Source organism: Cricetulus griseus (genome assembly GCF_003668045.3).
Source record: "Cricetulus griseus strain 17A/GY chromosome 1 unlocalized genomic scaffold, alternate assembly CriGri-PICRH-1.0 chr1_0, whole genome shotgun sequence".
NCBI lineage: Eukaryota > Metazoa > Chordata > Mammalia > Rodentia > Cricetidae > Cricetulus > Cricetulus griseus.
The window spans coordinates 190,802,767-190,822,418 of NW_023276806.1; the positions used below are offsets into that span (position 1 = coordinate 190,802,767).

General features: G+C 44.4%; 1 protein-coding gene across 1 annotated transcript in view; it reads left to right on the forward strand.

The window, feature by feature from the left end:
• Creb3l2 (cAMP responsive element binding protein 3 like 2) overlaps positions 1–19,652 on the forward strand; it is a 121,960-nt gene that overhangs the window by 63,970 nt on the left and 38,338 nt on the right. Inside the window, exon 2 of the mRNA XM_027391464.2 lies at positions 3,815–4,031. Within this exon, the coding sequence (XP_027247265.1) occupies positions 3,815–4,031 (217 nt within the window). The remainder of the gene's footprint in view (positions 1–3,814; positions 4,032–19,652) is intronic.

A 19,652-nucleotide genomic window follows, 5' to 3' on the forward strand; every position in this document is an offset into this window, starting at 1 on the left:
AATAGCATTACCCTGGACAAAGTACTTAAGTATCCTAGTCTACAGTGTTCTCATTGATCCAGAGATATGTCTCTCTTGTAAGAGAGTATCTGATAGGTCACTCAGTTTACCGGGCAAGCCTACCACACCACCTAAGCTATTTCGAAGAAATTGCCATGCAGCTCAGTGGTGAGGCGCAAATGTCGCTTTCTTGGGAGAAACAAGGTAGGGAAAGATCCATCAATTAGAAATAAGAGGACCCTAGTACAAGGCTTTGTGATAGATGACAGAGATATTGGACTGCCGGTTGCTAGGCAACAAGATTCCTGTGATCATTTGAGTATGGAGCAGGCTATGAAAGTAAACTAGCAGAGCTAGATTAATAGGTAGGGTGGTAAAATGGGATGTTATTATCTCTAAAACAATTAGACTACATTTCTATAACCCTTGAGTTACTTGCTAATGTATCTGAAGGATCCAGAAGGTCTCCGTCTTTGAGGCCCACTTTGTTCTTTTCTCTGTTTTTGGACCACCAGACCACAATGCTTCCCTATCTGGCTGGCATTAATGATGGGCTGGTACTGGCCTGAGCTCTTTACCAGCAATGGGAGTTTGACCTGCCTGCTGAGTCCCCAAGACCAAAGCTGCTGAGCAGACCTGGCTAGCACCCCTTTGCTGGTCTGAGTCATGGCATCTGGTGGAACTGATTGGGTGCCATCTCTTTAGTCCCCGAACCCACTTAGTGGTTACCTTTGTTAATTCCAAGGTGGGTGGCTAGGCACTGTTAGTCTTTGCTTCTGGGGAGCTCCTTTTCTCCAGAGGGGGAGGTTATGATGTAACAACTGTGAATTTTCAGGGCTGCCTGTCATTAGGGTTAAATTGTTTCATAACATGATAATTACTGTATCATCCAAAGTAGGGGGAGCCTGAGGATGGCAAACAGAGCCAGGGGGTTTATTATTGGTTATCGAGAGGATGTTCATGAAAACATTCATTAGTGCTGCTCTGGAGAAAGAAAACAGGGTGTCAGCAGAACAGGCCAGTCTAGGCAGCTTTGCCTTGCCTCCGGATGGGACGGGATTCTAGTGGCTTAGTAGAGCCAACCTATCCGGCCAGCGTTAACCTTGTAGCTTGGGACAGAATTGTGTTTTGCAAATGGACAGACTGTCATCAGTTCTTACTTTTGAATCTTAGGGTTTGCATTATTTACTTCCCTTTCTGTTACTGTGGTTTTGTTCTCAAAGGTAATGCCATGAAACACCTCATAGTAGTCACTGCCCATCAGTCCATCAGGCCGGAAGTGTACACTGGCCTTAGCTGACTGTATAACAGGAAATCTGTTTCAAATCTTAGCTTCACAGCTCCTCTCTGATTCAGCTGGTTACAAAGGAAGTTTCTTGGGCCCATGCATACCTGTGATTCACAGTCTCCCTCTTCAGTTCCTCCAGATAATGTCCATGTATGGAGAAGTTTAGGGCCCCTATCCTAAGTGGCCATGCCTTGGGGAGGCCTGGTCTCTTTTGTCTTTTTATTTATTTCATGTCGTCCTAAAGTCTGACATTAGCTGCAGTCTCTGTGGATTTTCTTCTCATCTTGAATGCTGCTAAACCTCTGAGGACTGTGTCACTCACTGTCTGAGGGCAGCAGAGTGGCGAGTGAAAGTGGAGCCAGCTTCCTGCTGAAAACGGGAGTCAGTATAGAATTATAGGTGGCAAGGATGGCTTCATTATGGAGATACATTTTACATTTGGCAGTTTGGGGAGACATTTTTGGTTTCACACCCAAGTGGGGAGGGGGCGTGTTCCTGACTTCTAGAGGGTATAGGTCCAAGATGCTGTTAAACTTTCCATAACATACAGACCAAGCCCCACCACACACACACACACACACACACACACACACACACACACACACACACACACACACACACGCTACTGCCACCACCTCTACACCAGAACTAAAAGAATTATCTAGTCCAATATACCAACAGTGCAGTGATAAATGTTGCTCTGCTCCTCGTAGCACCGTCACACCCCTCTGATGGAGGGAGGGTTAATGGGGCTTCATCTCCTTCAGTGTGGGAGGGTGGACAGGGAGATATAGTGACCCCAGACATTACATATAGACTACTCCTATAGCATGTTCATGGCTTGGCAGGGGCTGAGAAGTTAACAGAACTAGAGATGGAGGATGGAAAATGGTTCAAGAGAGTAAATGGAAGAGAAAGAAAAATCTAGTTGAGAGAACGAAGAGAAGTTAGTTACTTTGACTGTAAGGAATGCCTGATATGATTAACATACAAAAAGAGGAGAAGGTTTCCTTTGGCTTATGTTGTGGAGGTTCCTTTGTGTAACTGGTCACTTTGCATAATTGATCTCTTTGCCTAATTGGTTCATGCTGATGCTGTTGCTCTGGGCAAGCCAACGTACTTTGATGTGTAGGTGCATGACAGAACAGGGCTCTGCTCATTTTGTGGCTGAAAAGTGAAAAAGAGAGAAGAACCCAGGATCATCTGTGACCTGAAGACCTCCTGCTGGGCCCCACCTCATAAAGGTTCTATTACCTCTCAATAGCAAAATGTGTGAGGACCAAAACTAACACATAGACTTTGGGGGGAACATTCTAGATCAGGACTATAGCACTGCCTCTATGACTTTTGAATTGGGCACCTTGCTATAGCCACCCTCTCACTCAGTGGAAATAGAGGAGAGCCTATTGAAAGATGTTGCTAGTACAGAATGTGGCTGATCATTCCAGCACGGGCCCTCAGGGGTTCACACCATCCTTCCACACTCATCTGCAAGTGCATTTGGGCATTTTTTTTTTCTCCCAGGATATAGAGTTGTGCCACGCCATGAGCCTGGGTTGGATTTGTCATTTGCCTTGACTAGAGCGTCCATGGAGACAAGGAGGTTGTATGACAATAATGTATGATTCTGAGGTCATTCACCTTTCATTTTGTTCTTCATGGAAGATTTCCACCATTCTGCCAGCTTCCTTGAATGAGGACCCAGGTGTCCAGCTGCCTGAGCTTAGCCCTTACCCAAGCATTGTGACTGTATCATGGGACCTCAATTAAGTCAGTTCCTCACCCAGATAACCCACAAAGTGTCAAGGAATAATAAGTTACGATAAGTGCGCGCGCGCGCGCGCGCGCGCGTGCGCGCCTGTGTGTGTGTGTGTGTGTGTGTGTGTGTGTGTGTGTGTGTGTGTGTATGTGTACTCACAGGCTAGAGGTCAACCCTATAGGGGCTATTCACCGTACCTTTGGGGCAATGTCTCTTACAGGGACCTGGGTCTCCTCAATTAGGTCTGACTGGTCAGCAGGCCCTTGGAGTCCACCTGTCTCTGATTCCCCAGCACTGGCATTGCAGACATGTGCCACCATGCCTGCCTTTTCTTTTCTTTTTTTTTTTTCTTTTTTCCTTTTTTTTTTTTTTTTTTTTTTTTGGTTTTTCGAGACAGGCTTTCTCTGTGACTTTTGAGGCTGTCCTGGAACTAGCTCTTGTAGACCAGGCTGATCTCGAACTCACAGAGATCCACCTGTCTCTGCTTCCCTAGTGCTGGGACTACAAGTGTGCGCCACCACCGCCTGGCCCTGCCTGTCTTTTCATGTGTGCACTGGGGGATCAAACTCGGGTACCGTTGCTTGCACAGTCACACTTTACCAACCGAGCCATCTCTCTAGCCTCCCACTGCCGTGGTTTGATGGACAGAAGCAGACAAGTGGACTTTGCAAGTGACTACACGTACATCTCTTTGTCTTGAGGTATGTGTGTTGAATGTCAGATCAAGAGCAAGAAAACCTGAATTCTTCCTCCTCTGCTTCTTTCAGCACTTCTCAGAACTTCTGGATGAGTTTTCCCAGAACGTCTTGGGTCAGCTCCTGAATGACCCTTTCCTCTCAGAGAAGAGTGTGTCCATGGAGGTGGAGCCATCTCCAACATCACCAGCGCCTCTCATCCAGGCTGAACACAGCTACTCCCTGAGCGAGGAGCCCCGGGCTCAGTCACCATTCACCCATGTGGCTACCAGCGATGGCTTCAATGACGGTAAAAATTGAGAGCAACAGAACCCTGAGGGCCTTAGACCCTTTGACCCTAGCTTGTTGAGGAGACAGGTGTGGGCTCTGTTATTCTGAGCACCCACATCAGCCGCATCCCCACGGCCTGGTGCTAAGGATGTAAACGCCAAGAAGGACAGCGTGTACTTTTCTGTGCTAGGCCACATCCCAGGGAACTTGCTGTCACCGAATCATCTTGCTCTCATTGACTTGGGCCGTGGGCAGCAGAGCAGCCATGTGCAATCAAGCTGGCCTCTCAGCTGATGATACCCAGCAGTGCGGGAAGCCTGCTGTTTTAAGGGATCGTATCATTTTCCAGACACAGGATGGCTGTGACAATTCTTATCTAGAGAAACCTCTGGGGGCATCCTCTTAGCCATTTTCCAGCATGTTCCACTGACCGGCCCTACATGTGTGGGGTCTTGGTGAATGTTTTGGACTCCCTTGTTGGTAACTGTTTTGTGTCTATTCTCATCACCAATGCTGCTGCTTGGCATTGTTGAAGGGTGGGCTTTTCTAACTGCAGAGATGATAAGGTGTCTTGATCGCTACTTTACAAGCCTTTGTTTGCTGTGTTTTCTGCCTTCCCAGTTCTCCATGTGCATGCATTCATAGACACACACGTTCACACACACATGCACACACACCACACATACCACACACACACACACCACACACACACACACACACCACAGACACACACACCACACACCACACACCATACACACACACATACACCACAAACATACACACACACACACACACACACACACACACACACACACCATACACACACACACACACACACACACACACACACACACACACACACCACACACACACACACACCACACACACACACACACACACACACACACACACACACACACACACACACACACACACCACACACACACACACACACACACACACACACACACACACACACACACACACCACACACACACCACACACACACACACACACACACACACACACCACACACACACACACACACACACACACACACACACACACCACACACACACACACACACACACACACACACCACACACACACACACACACACACACACACACCACACACACACACACACACACACACACACACACACACACACACACACACACACACACACACACACACACACACACACACACACACACACACACACACACACACACACACACACACACACACACACACACACACCCCTGAATTGTTTTATTTTCTTAGAGGGACAGCCAGTACTTATTTGAAGTGCTCTAAGTAAACTTTAAAGACCTTGTTCCTTGTTTTAATTTCAGCATATGATCTCTCCCCACAGGAGGATGACACAGTGAGATGTAGTCACTAAATTGATCTCTTTGGGTTCTGTTCTGAGTCCCTTACATACCATGTGTGTGTGGCAATATCTTTTACAGGTTGCTCCCCACATAATGCATGTCCTCATACTTCCCTGTGATTAAAGGCCAATGCCTCTACCCACATGCATAAGGCGGGGCCACTCCTCCCGGGGAATTCATTACCAGCTTCTAAAATAATGAACTTGGGTACCAGTAACACACCTTTCTCTCAGGACACGGGATGTTGTGAGTGTGAAGAGTCCCATTCTCCTCTAGGGTGCATTCTTGCTTGAAGAGTCACACTAATCAAAGTGGGGGAATTGAGTGCTGGTGAAAGGGACGCTGGAAATCTGGTAGTGGGTTCTCTCTAGCCTGCCGGAGCCTCACCCGGATGATCTGATTTTCCTTCTTTTGTGGGGAGTTTAGGAGCGTGAGGACTTAGCCCTCTGCTGGGGTCTGTCAGTTATTCCTGTCATCCAGTAGGATGAGGTGCAATGCCTCCGGGAAAGAAAGGAAAAGGGAACTGAGCTGATTTGAGGACATAATGCTGTTTTGCAGGTAAAGTGGGGGTGTTTAAAAAGCTCAGAGCAACATCTACTGCATAGCTTCTCAACAAATCATGTTCTGCTCCCAATGCCTGCCCCCTCCTGCAGTTTGCTCGGTTCATTTCAGAAATGCCCTCAGATGAGGTGCAGACTATGCTCTCTGCTGTGACTAGCACCGTCTTCTCCCCTAACCTCATCACAGATGGTGTGTTGCTATAGCAACATAGTACAGCACAAGTCACTTGAAATGTACGGATTGCTTATTTCTCTCACTTGCCATGTAACATGGTCAGACTGTGATTGACTGTAGGTAACTGAAACAGCAGGGAGTATGCACAGATAATGGGGAGATGCTGTGTGCCCACTCCTCACTATGTGCAGGTCAGCTCAAGGAAGTCAGTTGTCTGGGTTTCAGGTTAAATTCATGGAAGCCCTGAGTTAACTTTATTATTTTTTAAATGGACCTTTGGTGAGTGGCTGGACAAAGTGACTGTTAAGATTTCTTCCAGCTCTGAGATTCTTTGTGGGGATGTACTTGCCTTCATGCAAGGTTCCTCGTGTTCTTGTCGTTGCTTTGTCTATATTTGTCTCGTAATTCCTCTGAAATCTCTATCTCTAGCCCTTCTTCATTTGTGGGGTTAATCTTCCATGTCTTTTGCATTAGCCACTTATGCTGTGTAACAAATATCCCGTCCCCCCCCAAAAAAAATTAATGTCTTAGAAAGGCCATTTATACCCTTGTGATACTTGTGTGGTTTTGGCTCATAATTTATCATGAGATCAGAATCAGATACTGGCCAAGACATTCCCAGGGTTAGACACTCCACCCTAAAAGCAGCTCTCTAGAGTAGTCGACAAGCCATCGGTGGTAAACTGATAGCCCTTTAGATGGGTCTCCCAATAATGTTGGGAATGTTGCCCTCTCCCACAAGTGAGAGACCTCCTGTCAGTTACCTTTCCTGACACAGCCCGTCAGGATAGCACGGATTCATCCTGGTACGGAATTGCACAAGAAGGCGTCTGCCAGGAGGTGCTGTCATGGGAGACTGTCTTGGATGCTGACAACCACACTGTGAAGTGATTTCTTTGTATCTGGATTCCTTTACCAAGTATTATTGTGCTACACACTCTTTTCATCCATTGGGCCAGTGGCTCTCATGTTCATATTCTAGGCCCTGAAGAAATATAAAGAAAAAAATATCCATTGCTCTCTAAGAATTTATCAGGAGGGGAGGATTAGAAACGGACAGCAGACAACTGATTATGAAAACATTGTACATGTGGCAACCCTAGTCCAAGTTAGTCACACCTGTTCCAAATTCTACGTTACCACTGACTGGCTTTGCATTAGGGCCATTTCATTTTTCCAGGCCAGCTTCCCTCTGTGCAAAACGAAGTGAGAATGACTTTTCATGTTTTCTCTTGAGGATTCAGTTTGATAGATTTCATTGTCTCTTGGAGTCTCGCTGATAGCAAGAAAGTTCTTAGCTCTGTCGCAGCTGTTATTTACAATTGAGATCTGCAAGAGGACAGGGTACTCAGTAAGACTTTGTAGAGGATGTTTTTATACCTTTATTTACTGGGGGGGGGGGCATGAGTGTGCATACACCATTCGTATGTAGAGGTCAACAGAAACTTTGCAGGAGTTGGTTCTCTTTCCACCACGTCAGTTCCAGGAATTGGACTTGTCAGGCTTAGCTGAAACTGCCATTACCCACTGAGCCATCTTCTCTGTCTCTCAGTTTACCAGCCTATAAAATTTAGTAGGCACTTAGACAAAATTTAGTAGGTACTTAGCTTATTAGTGGGTTGTTTGGTTTTTGCCAGTTTGTTTTTTATGCATCAGCTAGGCCCAGAGAATGTGCCCCAGATTATAATTATTTAGGGGACAGAAATTAACTGTAAACATAATACTTAATACTTTTTATTTGCCTGGAGATTATTAGTTATCGTATTTTCAGTTACCCATGTAATTATTGGGTCTCTTCTATATTTTGAGCTGAGTGAGGGCAAGTTCCATTCTGTGTCTTGCATTTGGCATTATGTTTGGTACTTTGAAGATGTCCAATGAATATTTATATTATTGAATTGTATGGCCAGTTGTTAAAAAAAAAAAAAAAAAAGAAGACACTGGAGATGGAACATCCGTTTCTAACCATGGGGTAAACTCATGGAGGCAATTGCTCTGTTCCGCTCATGGCCTCTCTGCACATACAACAGAGGCAGGGATTCACCGGTGTTAGCTCCTGGCTGGTGGCAGTTTTCATTTGCAGGATCAGACATGGTGCCAAAGAGAAGTAGGTGTGCTGCTTATGCTTTATGGCTCATTTTCAAATCAATATCATAGCAGTTTTTTCAGGTGCCACTCAATGACATATGAAAAAGATAGAATGGACAAGGAGCATCTAGGGAGGGAGGGGCAGTTCACTGAAATCTGAGTGAAGGTACAGAGGTGACACCAACAAGGACTTGTGGAAAAGAGAAAACCAGGTACGTGTCTCACACTTGTAGTTTGCTGTTCAGAACACCCAACTTGGAAATGCTCTAATAAATTCAGCAGACTAACTTTGCTTCAGATCCACATGGAGGTCATTGCACACCTACTGTGTGCCAGACTTGAGCTTAGATACTAATGAAACACAGCAGTAAAACATAGCCCCTGCCTGTGAGGAGGAACTCGGGGTCTGATGAAAACATAATGTACCTAATACTATATTAGGCAGAATTTGAGCAGTGTTCCAAGAGGAAATTAAACTGTAGGAGTTTCCAGGAGAGAGAGTGTACTCACTGAGGAGTCAGGAAGAGTAGCCTGAATGAAGCAGAGTTTCAACTGGGCCTTGGCTTGCTGCCTGGAGTCAACCCCCTGGAGCTTACTCCAGGGCCTCAGATGGAGAGCAGAAGAGCAGAAGGCCAGGACGTACCGGCCCTTTGAAAAAAGATCCGCAGTGAAAAGATTGTTCACAGAGCAGATTTCCAAAGGTCTGGGGTTCCTTCCTGTCCCGTTCATTAGTTGTCTTCCTTTGTCTGTGTCTGGGCATATTGTTTCTACGTTGTCCTCCGCCACTGAAATTCCTTCCTCTGTGTAGGCTTGCCTGGTGCTGACACTTTTTGATGTAGCTTTTATTTGACTGGTTGACTCTTTGAATTAGAGAACTTCTCTCAGTTCATTCTCAGTATATCGATTTCCTTGCTGATTTTTTTCTCTGTTTTTGGACTTCCTCCCCCAGTTTACTGTTTGGCTCACTTTGGAGACCATCTTGTCAGGGAATAGGCTTTCTTAGCTGAGCAGCTTACTTGAGTCATCTATATAGTCATTAATTCTTGTTAAAAGGACTCTGAATTCATCGTGGACATTTCAGCCATACTGGGGATTTGGGGTTTCATTATGGGAGCTGGTAGTTTGGGAATGAGTCATGGTGAAGACATCCCTTTGGAGAACTCCCAGAAAGCAAAAGAGCCGAATAGAATTGGGGATGGGGAGTTAAAACTAGGAGACCCATTCAACTGTACAGACTTTCAAAGCACAACCAAGAAACACAGCAAATGTAAGAGGACAGCCATCTTTCTACTGTGTCACTGGTCTCTTCCGCTTTTGTTCTCATTGATTTACGGGCAACATAAAGGAATCATACTCGCACCTACACTAACACCCAATGTGGCAGAAACAGTCAGCAGATCTTGTTGACAAGGCCTTGCCTATAATAAGACCAAAGGACACACCATTGCATCCCCCTACTGGCACCTAGCTCTATTGGTAGCTTTCATGCTGTGACAGGCTATGCTGCTACTTGCTAAAAAGAGGCAGAGGGGGTTCGGATGGATTTTGTAAGGGCGTACAGTCCACAGTTCATCTTTGTGAAGTTCTGGTGTTTTCTCTCATGTTTATAAGTAGGAGATGCTAATGCGGGGTAGGAATTGTTTGAAATGTTTGCCGTCAAAGGCATGGTTGAGTGGAGATGGGGTAGGCTTATCCAGAACGGCCTCGCCTGGTCTTAGCTTCAGTTGTGTTGCTGAGGTTTGAGAATGGCAAGTGTGTGGTAACAATATTATTTTCTTCTCTTGAGCGATACCTTGTCCTTGAAAGGAGGAGTCAACCCCTCCAGGTCCAAGCATTCAGAGCCGATGGCCATCTTGATAAAGTCTGATTTCTCTTTAGGAAACACATGGACACATAGTGTATAAGAACAGCTGTTGGCACCAAATGCAATATTCCTTACCTCTTAGTAACCAATAGCTGAATTAATACCAGGAGCCCTAACGTCTAGTGGTGGACAATGGGAATTTCATTCTTGGGAAAACCAGTAATTCAGTTCTCCTTGTTCAGTTTTACTCAGACAAATGCTGCTCTTCTGTCATTTGCTCCTAAGCTTGAAGGCAGTGCTGGGCATACAGCTAAGTAGAGGCTTAGCCTAGAAAGTCCTTTTTATTCATCTCCCCTTCTTCCTCCTGCCATAACCCTTCTGTCTTCCCTTTCTATTCCTCTTACTCCCCCTTATGCCCCTCCCCCCAGTCCCAGGGCAATCATACAGAGCAAATGGATGTTTGTACTCTATCCAGTGAACTCTGGACCCCTAAAACTGTGCACAAAATTTGGGGCTATCTAAGTTTATTAACTTTCCTGGTACAACGCTTTATAACTTTATTTTTTATATTTTGTGTGTGTTTGTGTGGTAGGTGTGCATATGGTATATGTGTGTATGGTGTGTGTGTGTGCATGTGTATATATAGTGTGTGTATATGGTATGTGTGTATGGGGTATGTGTGTATATGGAGAGTCTGTGTGTGTGGTATGTGTGCATATGGTGTATGTGTGTATGGTGTGTGCGCATGTGTGTATATAGTATGTGTGTATGGTATGTGTGTGTATGGAGTATGTGTATATATGGAGTATGTGTGTATATGGAGAGTCTGTGTGTATGGTATGTGTGTATATGGAGTATGTGTGTATATGGAAAGTCTGTGTGTATGGTATGTGTGTATATGGAGTATGTATGTGTGTATATGGAGTATGTGTGTGCACATGTACACGTTCCACAAATGCCGAGGTGGGAGTTGGTCCTGGGGAATCAAACTAAGGTCCACTGGGCTTACATAAAAGTGTCTCACCCACCAAGCCATACTGTGGGCTTTGATAACTTTCTTAGCTTCTTTAAAGGTTCTATGACTAAAAATAAAAAGCTAAGAAACCCTGGTCTGCTGCAGCGTGGGACCATCCTTCTCAGAGATAACTGAAACACCGCAGCCACAGAGTTAGCTTCATGGGGGCTCGGGCCACAGAAGCCAAGCCCGGGAATGTGGCTGACCTTCATGCACACTTGAGACAGTGTCCACCCTGTTCAGCCACCTCTCCTCAGGGTACAGGCTGCTGACTTGTTGACAACAGTGCTTCTTGTCCAACAAAAACAGTAAAGTGAAAACAGGAGAAAAACGAAGCAGCTGAAAGAAATTCCCCAGTAAAATGTTCCTGGCTATGCCTGTGATGTTGGTGAGCAACCTTGTGTGTCACCCCTAGAGGTCACCATCATTAGTGCCTATTAGGGGTCATGCTCCCTCGTAATCAGATTGGGCTGTTGGGTTTATTATCGGGTTTTCTGCTGCTATACCAGATACCTGATGTAGTCACCTTCTAAGGAAAGTGGTCTTGTTTGGCATCTTTGGAGGTTCCATTGTGTCTCCAGTTGCTGAGGGGTCTGTGGTGAAGCAACACATCACAGTGGAAATGCATGGTGGAACAAAATTGCTCACCTTGGGACCAGAAGGCAAACGAGGAAGAAGATGAGACAGGGGTCCCATGATCCCCTAGAAGAACATATACCCACTGACACCCCCCTACCCCGTAGGCTGCACTTCTTACAGTGCCAGACTGTGTGCAAAACACATGCACACTGGAAGACATGATCCACACCGTAGCTGGCCCTCTTAAAATTTCCCCACTCACTGGCACCTTCTTGCTCAAGAAATTTTTGTGTGGCCCTTGGTATATAGGTATATAAAAATAGTCATATGAAGCAAATATTTACCATTATAAATAATAAATGGATTTTAAAACAGTTCTTTAGTATACATGTAATTTTACCATTTATTAAAGACAAAAGCAAATAAATATTCAATTAAGGAGAATTGGCTGTACTTGTTCCTTTTTATATTAGTATATTTTATATATTTGGCCAAATGCTACAAGGTGTAATGTGTCTTCGGTGTTTTCAGAGTTGATTAATATTTTGCTTTTTAAATTATCAGTGCTGAGAGTGCTGTTTTGCATGGATATATACTACAGCTTGGTAAAAGAATGTTTAAGTCTCTTCAGAAATTATTGGAAATCATGTCCTAATCCCAAGTCAAATTTATCTAACCATTTTCATTCAGAGATTTTATATATGAATTTTATATTTTATTTATGAATTCATATATTTTATATATGAATGCTCTACCTACATGTATGTCTGCACACCAGAAGAGGGCATCTGATCCCATTATAGATGGCTGTGAGCCACCATATCGTGGGAATTGAACTCAAGGACCTCTGGAAGAGCAGCCAGTGCTCTTTACCACTGAGCCATCTCTCTAGCCCATAACCAGTTTTTTAAAAATGAAACTCAAGGGGCTGGAGAGACGGCTCAGAAGTTAAGAGCACTGACTGCTCTTCCAGAGGACCTGGGTTCAATTCCCAGCACCCACATGGCGGCTCACAACTATCTGTAACTCCAGTTCCAGGGGATCTGATACCTTCACATCAGTGCACATAAAATAAACTTAAATAATTAAAAAAAATAAAACTCAAGTTTCAGAAGAAACTCCAACAGCAAATTTTAAAATTAAGCACACTAACACAATAGAACCCCAAGATATGCTAATTTGATACTTAAAGGTTGAAGAGTGACATTGGGAAATACTAAAAGCCTTTGTTTTGTATAATTAAACCATTCTGTCTCTGTAGGAGCAAGAAACTTTGCACGGACACTGGAAACACTGCTGCCCGTGACACACAGTGATTTTGAATCTGAGCTGAGGAGTTTTGGGCTTCAGTGGCTGGTGATCCGTGGTGGAACAGCCTGCACAGTGCAAGGCACACACACTGTGTGTTCAGAACCAGAGCTGCAGAAAAGTCACTCGGGTAGTACTGGGTGAACTCTGCAGAAGCACCTCTGATACAGTGTCTGTCTTAGTTGGGGTTCTATCGCTGTGAAGAAACACCGTGACCACGGCAACTCCTATACAGGAAAACATTTAAGTTGAACTGGCTTACAGTTCGGGGGTTTAGTCCATTGTCATCATGGTGGGAATGGTGGTGGCCTGCAGTCAGACACACAGCATGGTTCTAGAGCAGTAGCCGCTGAAATTTCTTCATCCAGATCTAAAAACAGCAGGAAGAAAAAGTGGGCCTGGCTTGGGCTTCTGAAAGCTCAAAGCCAATTCCATCTGACACGCTTCCTCCATAAAGGCCACACCTCCTAATAATGCCAGTCCCTATGGGCTCATGGGAACCATTTTCATTCAAACCACCACAGTATAAGTTTGATGTTTTTTGGTTTTTTGAGACAGGGTTTCTCCGTGTAGCCTTGGCTGCCCTAGAACTCACTCTGTAGACTAGGCTAGTCTCGAACTCACAGAGATCTGCCTGTCTGTGCCTCCCGAGTGCTGGAACTAAAGGTTTTCGCCACCACTGCCCCGCTAAGTTTGGTTTTTTAAAATCAATTTCTGTCTGTTGTGCATTCAGAAGCCTTTTACAGTCACCTAATTTGTCATGATTCTCACTTTCAGTTATGTGACTTGCAGTTGAAGAATCTGAAAACTATAGCACAAGGTACACATTTGCTTTGTTCTTTTATTTCAGTGTTTTTACTGAAGGAGAAACTTAATAGTGATAGACTGGGGCGTTCAGAGTGAACTTGATGTGGCCTCTGCCCTCCAAGGTTGTATAAGAATAGAGTAAATGTCAGCAGGTTAATAACAAGAGATATATAATACATTTGTGCCAAGGAAACTTTATTTGGGCTGGATTGAGAGACTAACTAAAGGGTGCTGAAGAGATGGCTCAGTGGTTAAGGGCAGGTTCTGCTCTTGCAGAGGACTGGAGAGTTCGGTTCCTAGCACTTCTATTAGGTGATTCAAAACCCCTGGTAAATTCCAGCTCCAGGGCATCCTCTTCTGGCCGTCACGGACACTGCATCTATGTGCACATGCCAGTCCCCGCAGCACAGACCTGGACACACAATTTAAAAGTTAATAATAAAAGTAAATCTTTATACAAAAGAGCAACTATTGCTGTTTCAGGAGAAACCAGGGACATCCCTGTGACCAATTGTCCTGCTGATGAATCAATCCACTGGGGCTTCTTAGGGTTTGCAAAAGCTAAAGACAGGGCTAAGTATTGATGTCTTAAATTTATGGGACTGTTTTCACAGTTACAAAGGAAGCAAGTCCTCGGTGAGCTGGAGGTGAATAACTGGTGCTGCAGTGAAGTCACATGGGGAGTATGTCACAGGCTGTGGGAGGCAAAGGACCCAGGAACTGAGCCCTGTGGGATGACTGGGACACTGGGTGGGAGCAAAGAAGGAAGTGTTTGCTGGAGAATCAAAGGTGAGAATAATGGCTCATTGCTGAGGTTGCAAGAGCAGGGAAGAGGTGCACAGAGAGTTGCCTGCAGAGCAGGTGTGTGACGTGGACGGCAGATAAAGTGGGGTTTTGTTGCCGCTGTTGTTGGATTAGAGAAACAGGCTGCAGAATTTGCACAGGGTTGTGTGTGTGTGAGGAAAGGGCAAGGGTGAGCCATAGGTGACTTAGGTCTGTAGCCTTAGAGGGATCTTGGTGTTGACATGTTTCCAGGAAGTGGGACCCAGAAAAAAAAAGACACAGAGATGAGATAAATAGCTAATCACATTTACTCTGAGCTGGTGTCAAGAGAATCTGTGTGAGTCATCCCAGAGGGATAGGGAAGGATGGCGTCTTCAGCATCTGCTTCATTCTGGTCCTCTGCCATGGGTGGGATGATGGAAGAGCCTGCTTGTGTTTGGGCAGGCCAAACTAGGGAACGCAGTTGAAAAAGACAACAGTGCTGCCCCTAAAACAGTAAAATGGTGACTCCTTTGCTTAAACACTGCAGTCCAGATAGTATAGTCAACAGCAAAGTTGACAGCCATCTGTCGAGTAGAACTACTTTGATTATTCAGTTTTGTGTGCATCTGTTTACTAAATTAGCCTTTTCCAATCAGCCCTGTGTTCTGTGGATACTTATGTGGCTTGTGCTCTAAACACAACATCCCGAAGGAGAAACTGTGAGTCTGAAAGCAGACCACCAGTCAAGTGCAGCACGGATCTCTAGAGTCATATTGTGTAGATTTGAGTCTGGGCTCTGCCCAGATTATGAATGACGTGATCTTGGGTAAGTTGCTTCGGTCTTTTATTCTCACCATCCAGATCTTTAAAATGAGAATATAATGTTTACCCCCACAGCATTGCTGGAGGATTTCACTGAGTTAATGTTTATTGAGCACTTAGAATGGTGCCTGTCACTTTGCAAGTGCCAAAATAAGTATCAGCTATTATTGCTATTGTTCTGCTGTGGATTGCTCTGTAATTAAATACATAATTTACCAAGTGGCTGTGATAGGAATGACAGGCGCTGAGGGAAGAGTTTCTGTGTACACAGGCACAGAAAGAACACAGAGTGACAGGTAGCCGATTGTGTTGGTCTCAGAGGTCCATGCCACACAGGGCGGGTGTCTGCCAAAGACTAAGCACAGCACATTTTAGCTATTATGAGTTGGTCTTAAACAATGTTTCTTCATATACATGGATCAGTGGCCTGTAGTATCGGAGTGATCAGTATTTTATTTTTTCCTATGCCTACTTAAGGCCTCAAAGAGAACATTTATTAAAATATAACCCTCCTAGGCTGTATCGAACTGTCGCTCCCTTGGAAAGCAGTGTGTACAGATGATAGTGAGCCCAGGCCATGGGATGCATTTCTGTGTGAGTTCCAGGTCTGCCACACACACCAGCTATATGTACACTTTTGGGCGAATGGCTTCATCGTGCAGTTTGCCTGTTTTGAAAATGGGAGTTTATACTTACATTAACCTCTGTGGTTACTCTTGGGACTAAGTTAATATTTCAAAGGACTTAGAACAATACCTAGCCCATAGCAAATACTTACAGTGCTGCTGATTTTCCTGTCACAAACACCTTCACACCATTATATATAGGAATTCATTTTAGGGCACCATGGACAGCCAGGCTGCTGGCTTCCATACAGTAGGCCACGGCTTTTTCATTATTCTGACCTGTTTCATGGTATTCTTGCCCCACAGTCTCCTGCCTTCCAGACCTCAGCCTTGGCATTTTTAAAGGAGATTACTCTTTTTTCTTATTTTGTTAGTCTGAATGTTTTACCTACATGTGCATCTCTGCACCACTTTGTGTGCCTGGAACCTGTGGAGGCCAGAAGAGGGCATTAGGTCCTCCTGGAACGGGAGTTACAGACAGTTATGGACTGTCATGGAGTGCTGGGCATTGAACCGAGGTCTTCTGGAAGAATAGCCAGTGCTCTTAGCCACTGAGTCAGCTCTCCGAGCACCGGAGAGTTTTATGTGAAAAAAAATACGATTTGTCAAACAAATAAGATGAAGGTTTAGAGAAGACATATGTAGCTTAGATACTTCAATTTCTGTATATGATTTGGATGATGGATGGATACATGTAGGACTTTTTTTTGTCATAGATCCTATTTGTACCAAGTAATTTCTCTTAACAATATGTGTTTACTCCTATTCTGTGTTCTATAGTGTGTGTGTGTGTGTGTGTGTGTGTGTGTGTGTGTGTGTGTGTGTGTGTGTGTGGGTGTGTGTGTGTGTGTGTGTGTGTGTGTGTGTGTGTGTGTGTGTGTGTTCACACACATGCCTGTGCATCTGTCTATAAAACACAGGTCTCGTGCAGGGTTACTTGACTGTGCACGTGGAAATGAGTGAGGCTTTACTCCTGATGCTGTCATTTAATTGGCTTTAAGCAGCTCTGTCCTTTGGTCTCCAAGGCCACCTGATGTTTTAGTCATTTAGCATCATGGTGTTGATGATTGTTCCATTCTGAGCTCAGGGAAAGACTTGTTCCCTACCATGAGACAGTAGTGTCTTTTCATCTTTGCTGATAGCTAAGGTTGATGCTCAGGGGATGAAGCCTTGGAATTTGACCTTTAGGGGAAGCTGTACAAACAGAGTCTGAAGCTATAGGGGGTGCTTTTCATCCAGAATATGCACTATTAAAATTAGGGGAAGATGTCTTTCATTTGAAATGAAACTGAAAAGGCATGTGGATACAAATCAGAAAAACACCTTTGTTGTTGTTGTTCAAAGTCTGAATGCAGAATTAGTGAAGTTACTCTAGTATTTCATCTCCTCTCTCTCTCTCTCTCTCTCTCTCTCTCTCTCTCTCTCTCTCTCTCTCTCTCTCTCTCACACACACACACACACACACACATACATTCCAGTTATACAAATAACTGAGGATGCATCCAATTCTAAGCCTCAGTGGTCTTTTTGCCAATAAAATTTAACTGCAAAACTAAGTCCCTGGGAAAATTGCAGAGCCCACTCCTTTTCTCATTCTATCCTTTGTTAACCTGCTGCCTTACAGGTTACATTTGCAATTTTCTTTTCTCTAATTTGATATTTAATTCCATAGGGGAAAAAATTTAGGTCAACAGCCAAGAGTTGGGAATGCAAGCTCTCTTCTCGAATTTCAACCACACCGACTGCACTTGCTTAATCTGAGATCAGTTCTTTTACAATGCACCTGGAGGGCCTGATTGACCAGTCTACAAGTATTTATATATTTTTATTAATCATGCAAGTGCAAGTCAGAGGACAACTTTTAGGAGTTGGCTCTCCTTCCAGCTTTATGTAGGTTCTAGGAATTGAACTCAGGTCATCAGGCTTGGGGGGCAAGTGCTCTGTCCTGCTCAGCCACCTGCCAGCCCATCCAAATATTTATTGACACAGTCTCCAGTTGATGACTAAGAGGTGTTATTCTGAAAAATCAATGCAGTTATCCTATTTCAATAGATTCCAATGTCATAATCCCAGCCATGTTATATTAGCTAGCTATGCTGTCTAAGAGGCCATCTCAAACCCCATACTTTTACTTTCTGTGTGTATGTGGGGCAGTCTATTCCAGGGCAGTCTCCAATTTAGTCTATAGTCAAGGATGATCTTGAACTTTAGATCCTCCTGCCTCTGCCTCCTGAGTTTGAGCACTGGGATTACCAGTGTTTATGTGGTACTGAGGATCACACTTAGTGCTTTGTATATTCTAGGTAAGCACTGTATCAACTATATTTCAGTACCTGAAATAAAAACCAGTTTATTACTAGAGTTTGTGCATTTCTACTACTGGGGATTGAGTGATTGACATGGGATCAGCTTAGCCACTGCTTCTTGCAGCTACATTCACTCTCATCTCAAGGCTAGCAGAGACTTGGATTGCTTGTCTCACCTCACCGTAGCATGCCTTTGATCAGTGAGACTGTGCTCCTTCCTCTGAGATCAATTATCTCAGCACATCCTTCTTATGTGGTGGTAAAACCATAAGAACATAAACCCAATCTTAGCTAACACATTTCAAGATTCTGCTGTACTAATACGCTAACGTGCCATTGGTTAGGTTAAGTTACAGGGCAAAGCTGGGGTATTGAATACTCATATAGCAAAAGGCACAGTTGGAGGGTATGATGGCTTACATTGGTATAGCTTGACTAGACCAAGATTCACCTAGGAAAGGAGCCACAGGACATACTTGTGAGGAATTGTCTTGATTGGGTTAATTCAGGCAGAATACTCCCCTAAATATGGGCAGCACCAAACCCATTGGGTTGGGCTCCTAGATTACCTACAAAGGAGAAAGATAGGTGGGTACCAACATTTCTCTCTCTCTACTTAATGGATACAAAGTGACCATCTGCCTCACACCCTAACCACCATGCCTTCCCCACCTCTGATGGACTTCCTTCAAACTGTAGCCACCCAATTTCAGTGAGAAAACCTCGGAAATCTATGGGCCCTCCTGTAGTAGTTCAGTCCTTATCCCTAGCACAGGTGTGGACTTTGGGAGGCCATTCCACATAGAGGAATACTGCCTGAGCCAAGACACACGGGGGTCGGCCTAAGTCCTATCCCAAAGGATACGATAGACTCTGATGGCACCCTCACCCTCCAGGGGAAGCAGAAAGGATATGTGATAGATATGGTTTTAGTGGGTGGTGGGTGGTAGGGGAGAATGGGAGGGAGAAGGGAACTGGGATTGTCATGTAAAACAATCTTGTTTCTAATTCAAATAAAAAAACTTCAAAAAAAAAAAAAAACAAAAAAAAAACCTGTAGCCACCCAAATCCTTTTCTCTGTTAGGATGCTTTTGCCAGGATATTTTATCACAGAAATAACAAAGCTAAAACAAAGTGGGATAGCCAACTGGAGTCAGCAGTGGGTCATTTCGTCCACTACAGCTTCTGTTGGGTATTGTCATCCCAAAGCAACAGAGGAGGCAGGGCAGACATACTGTGTGTGACAGCTGGGAATAGTATTAATAGTTTCCAATGCAGGCTTTTAGAAATACTACAAAAAATGTTAAAGAATAAGAAAAAAGCCACAATGTTCAGAATGATTTTCTTGATCTATATTTACTGTTCAGACATGTTTCCTTTGTCTCTGA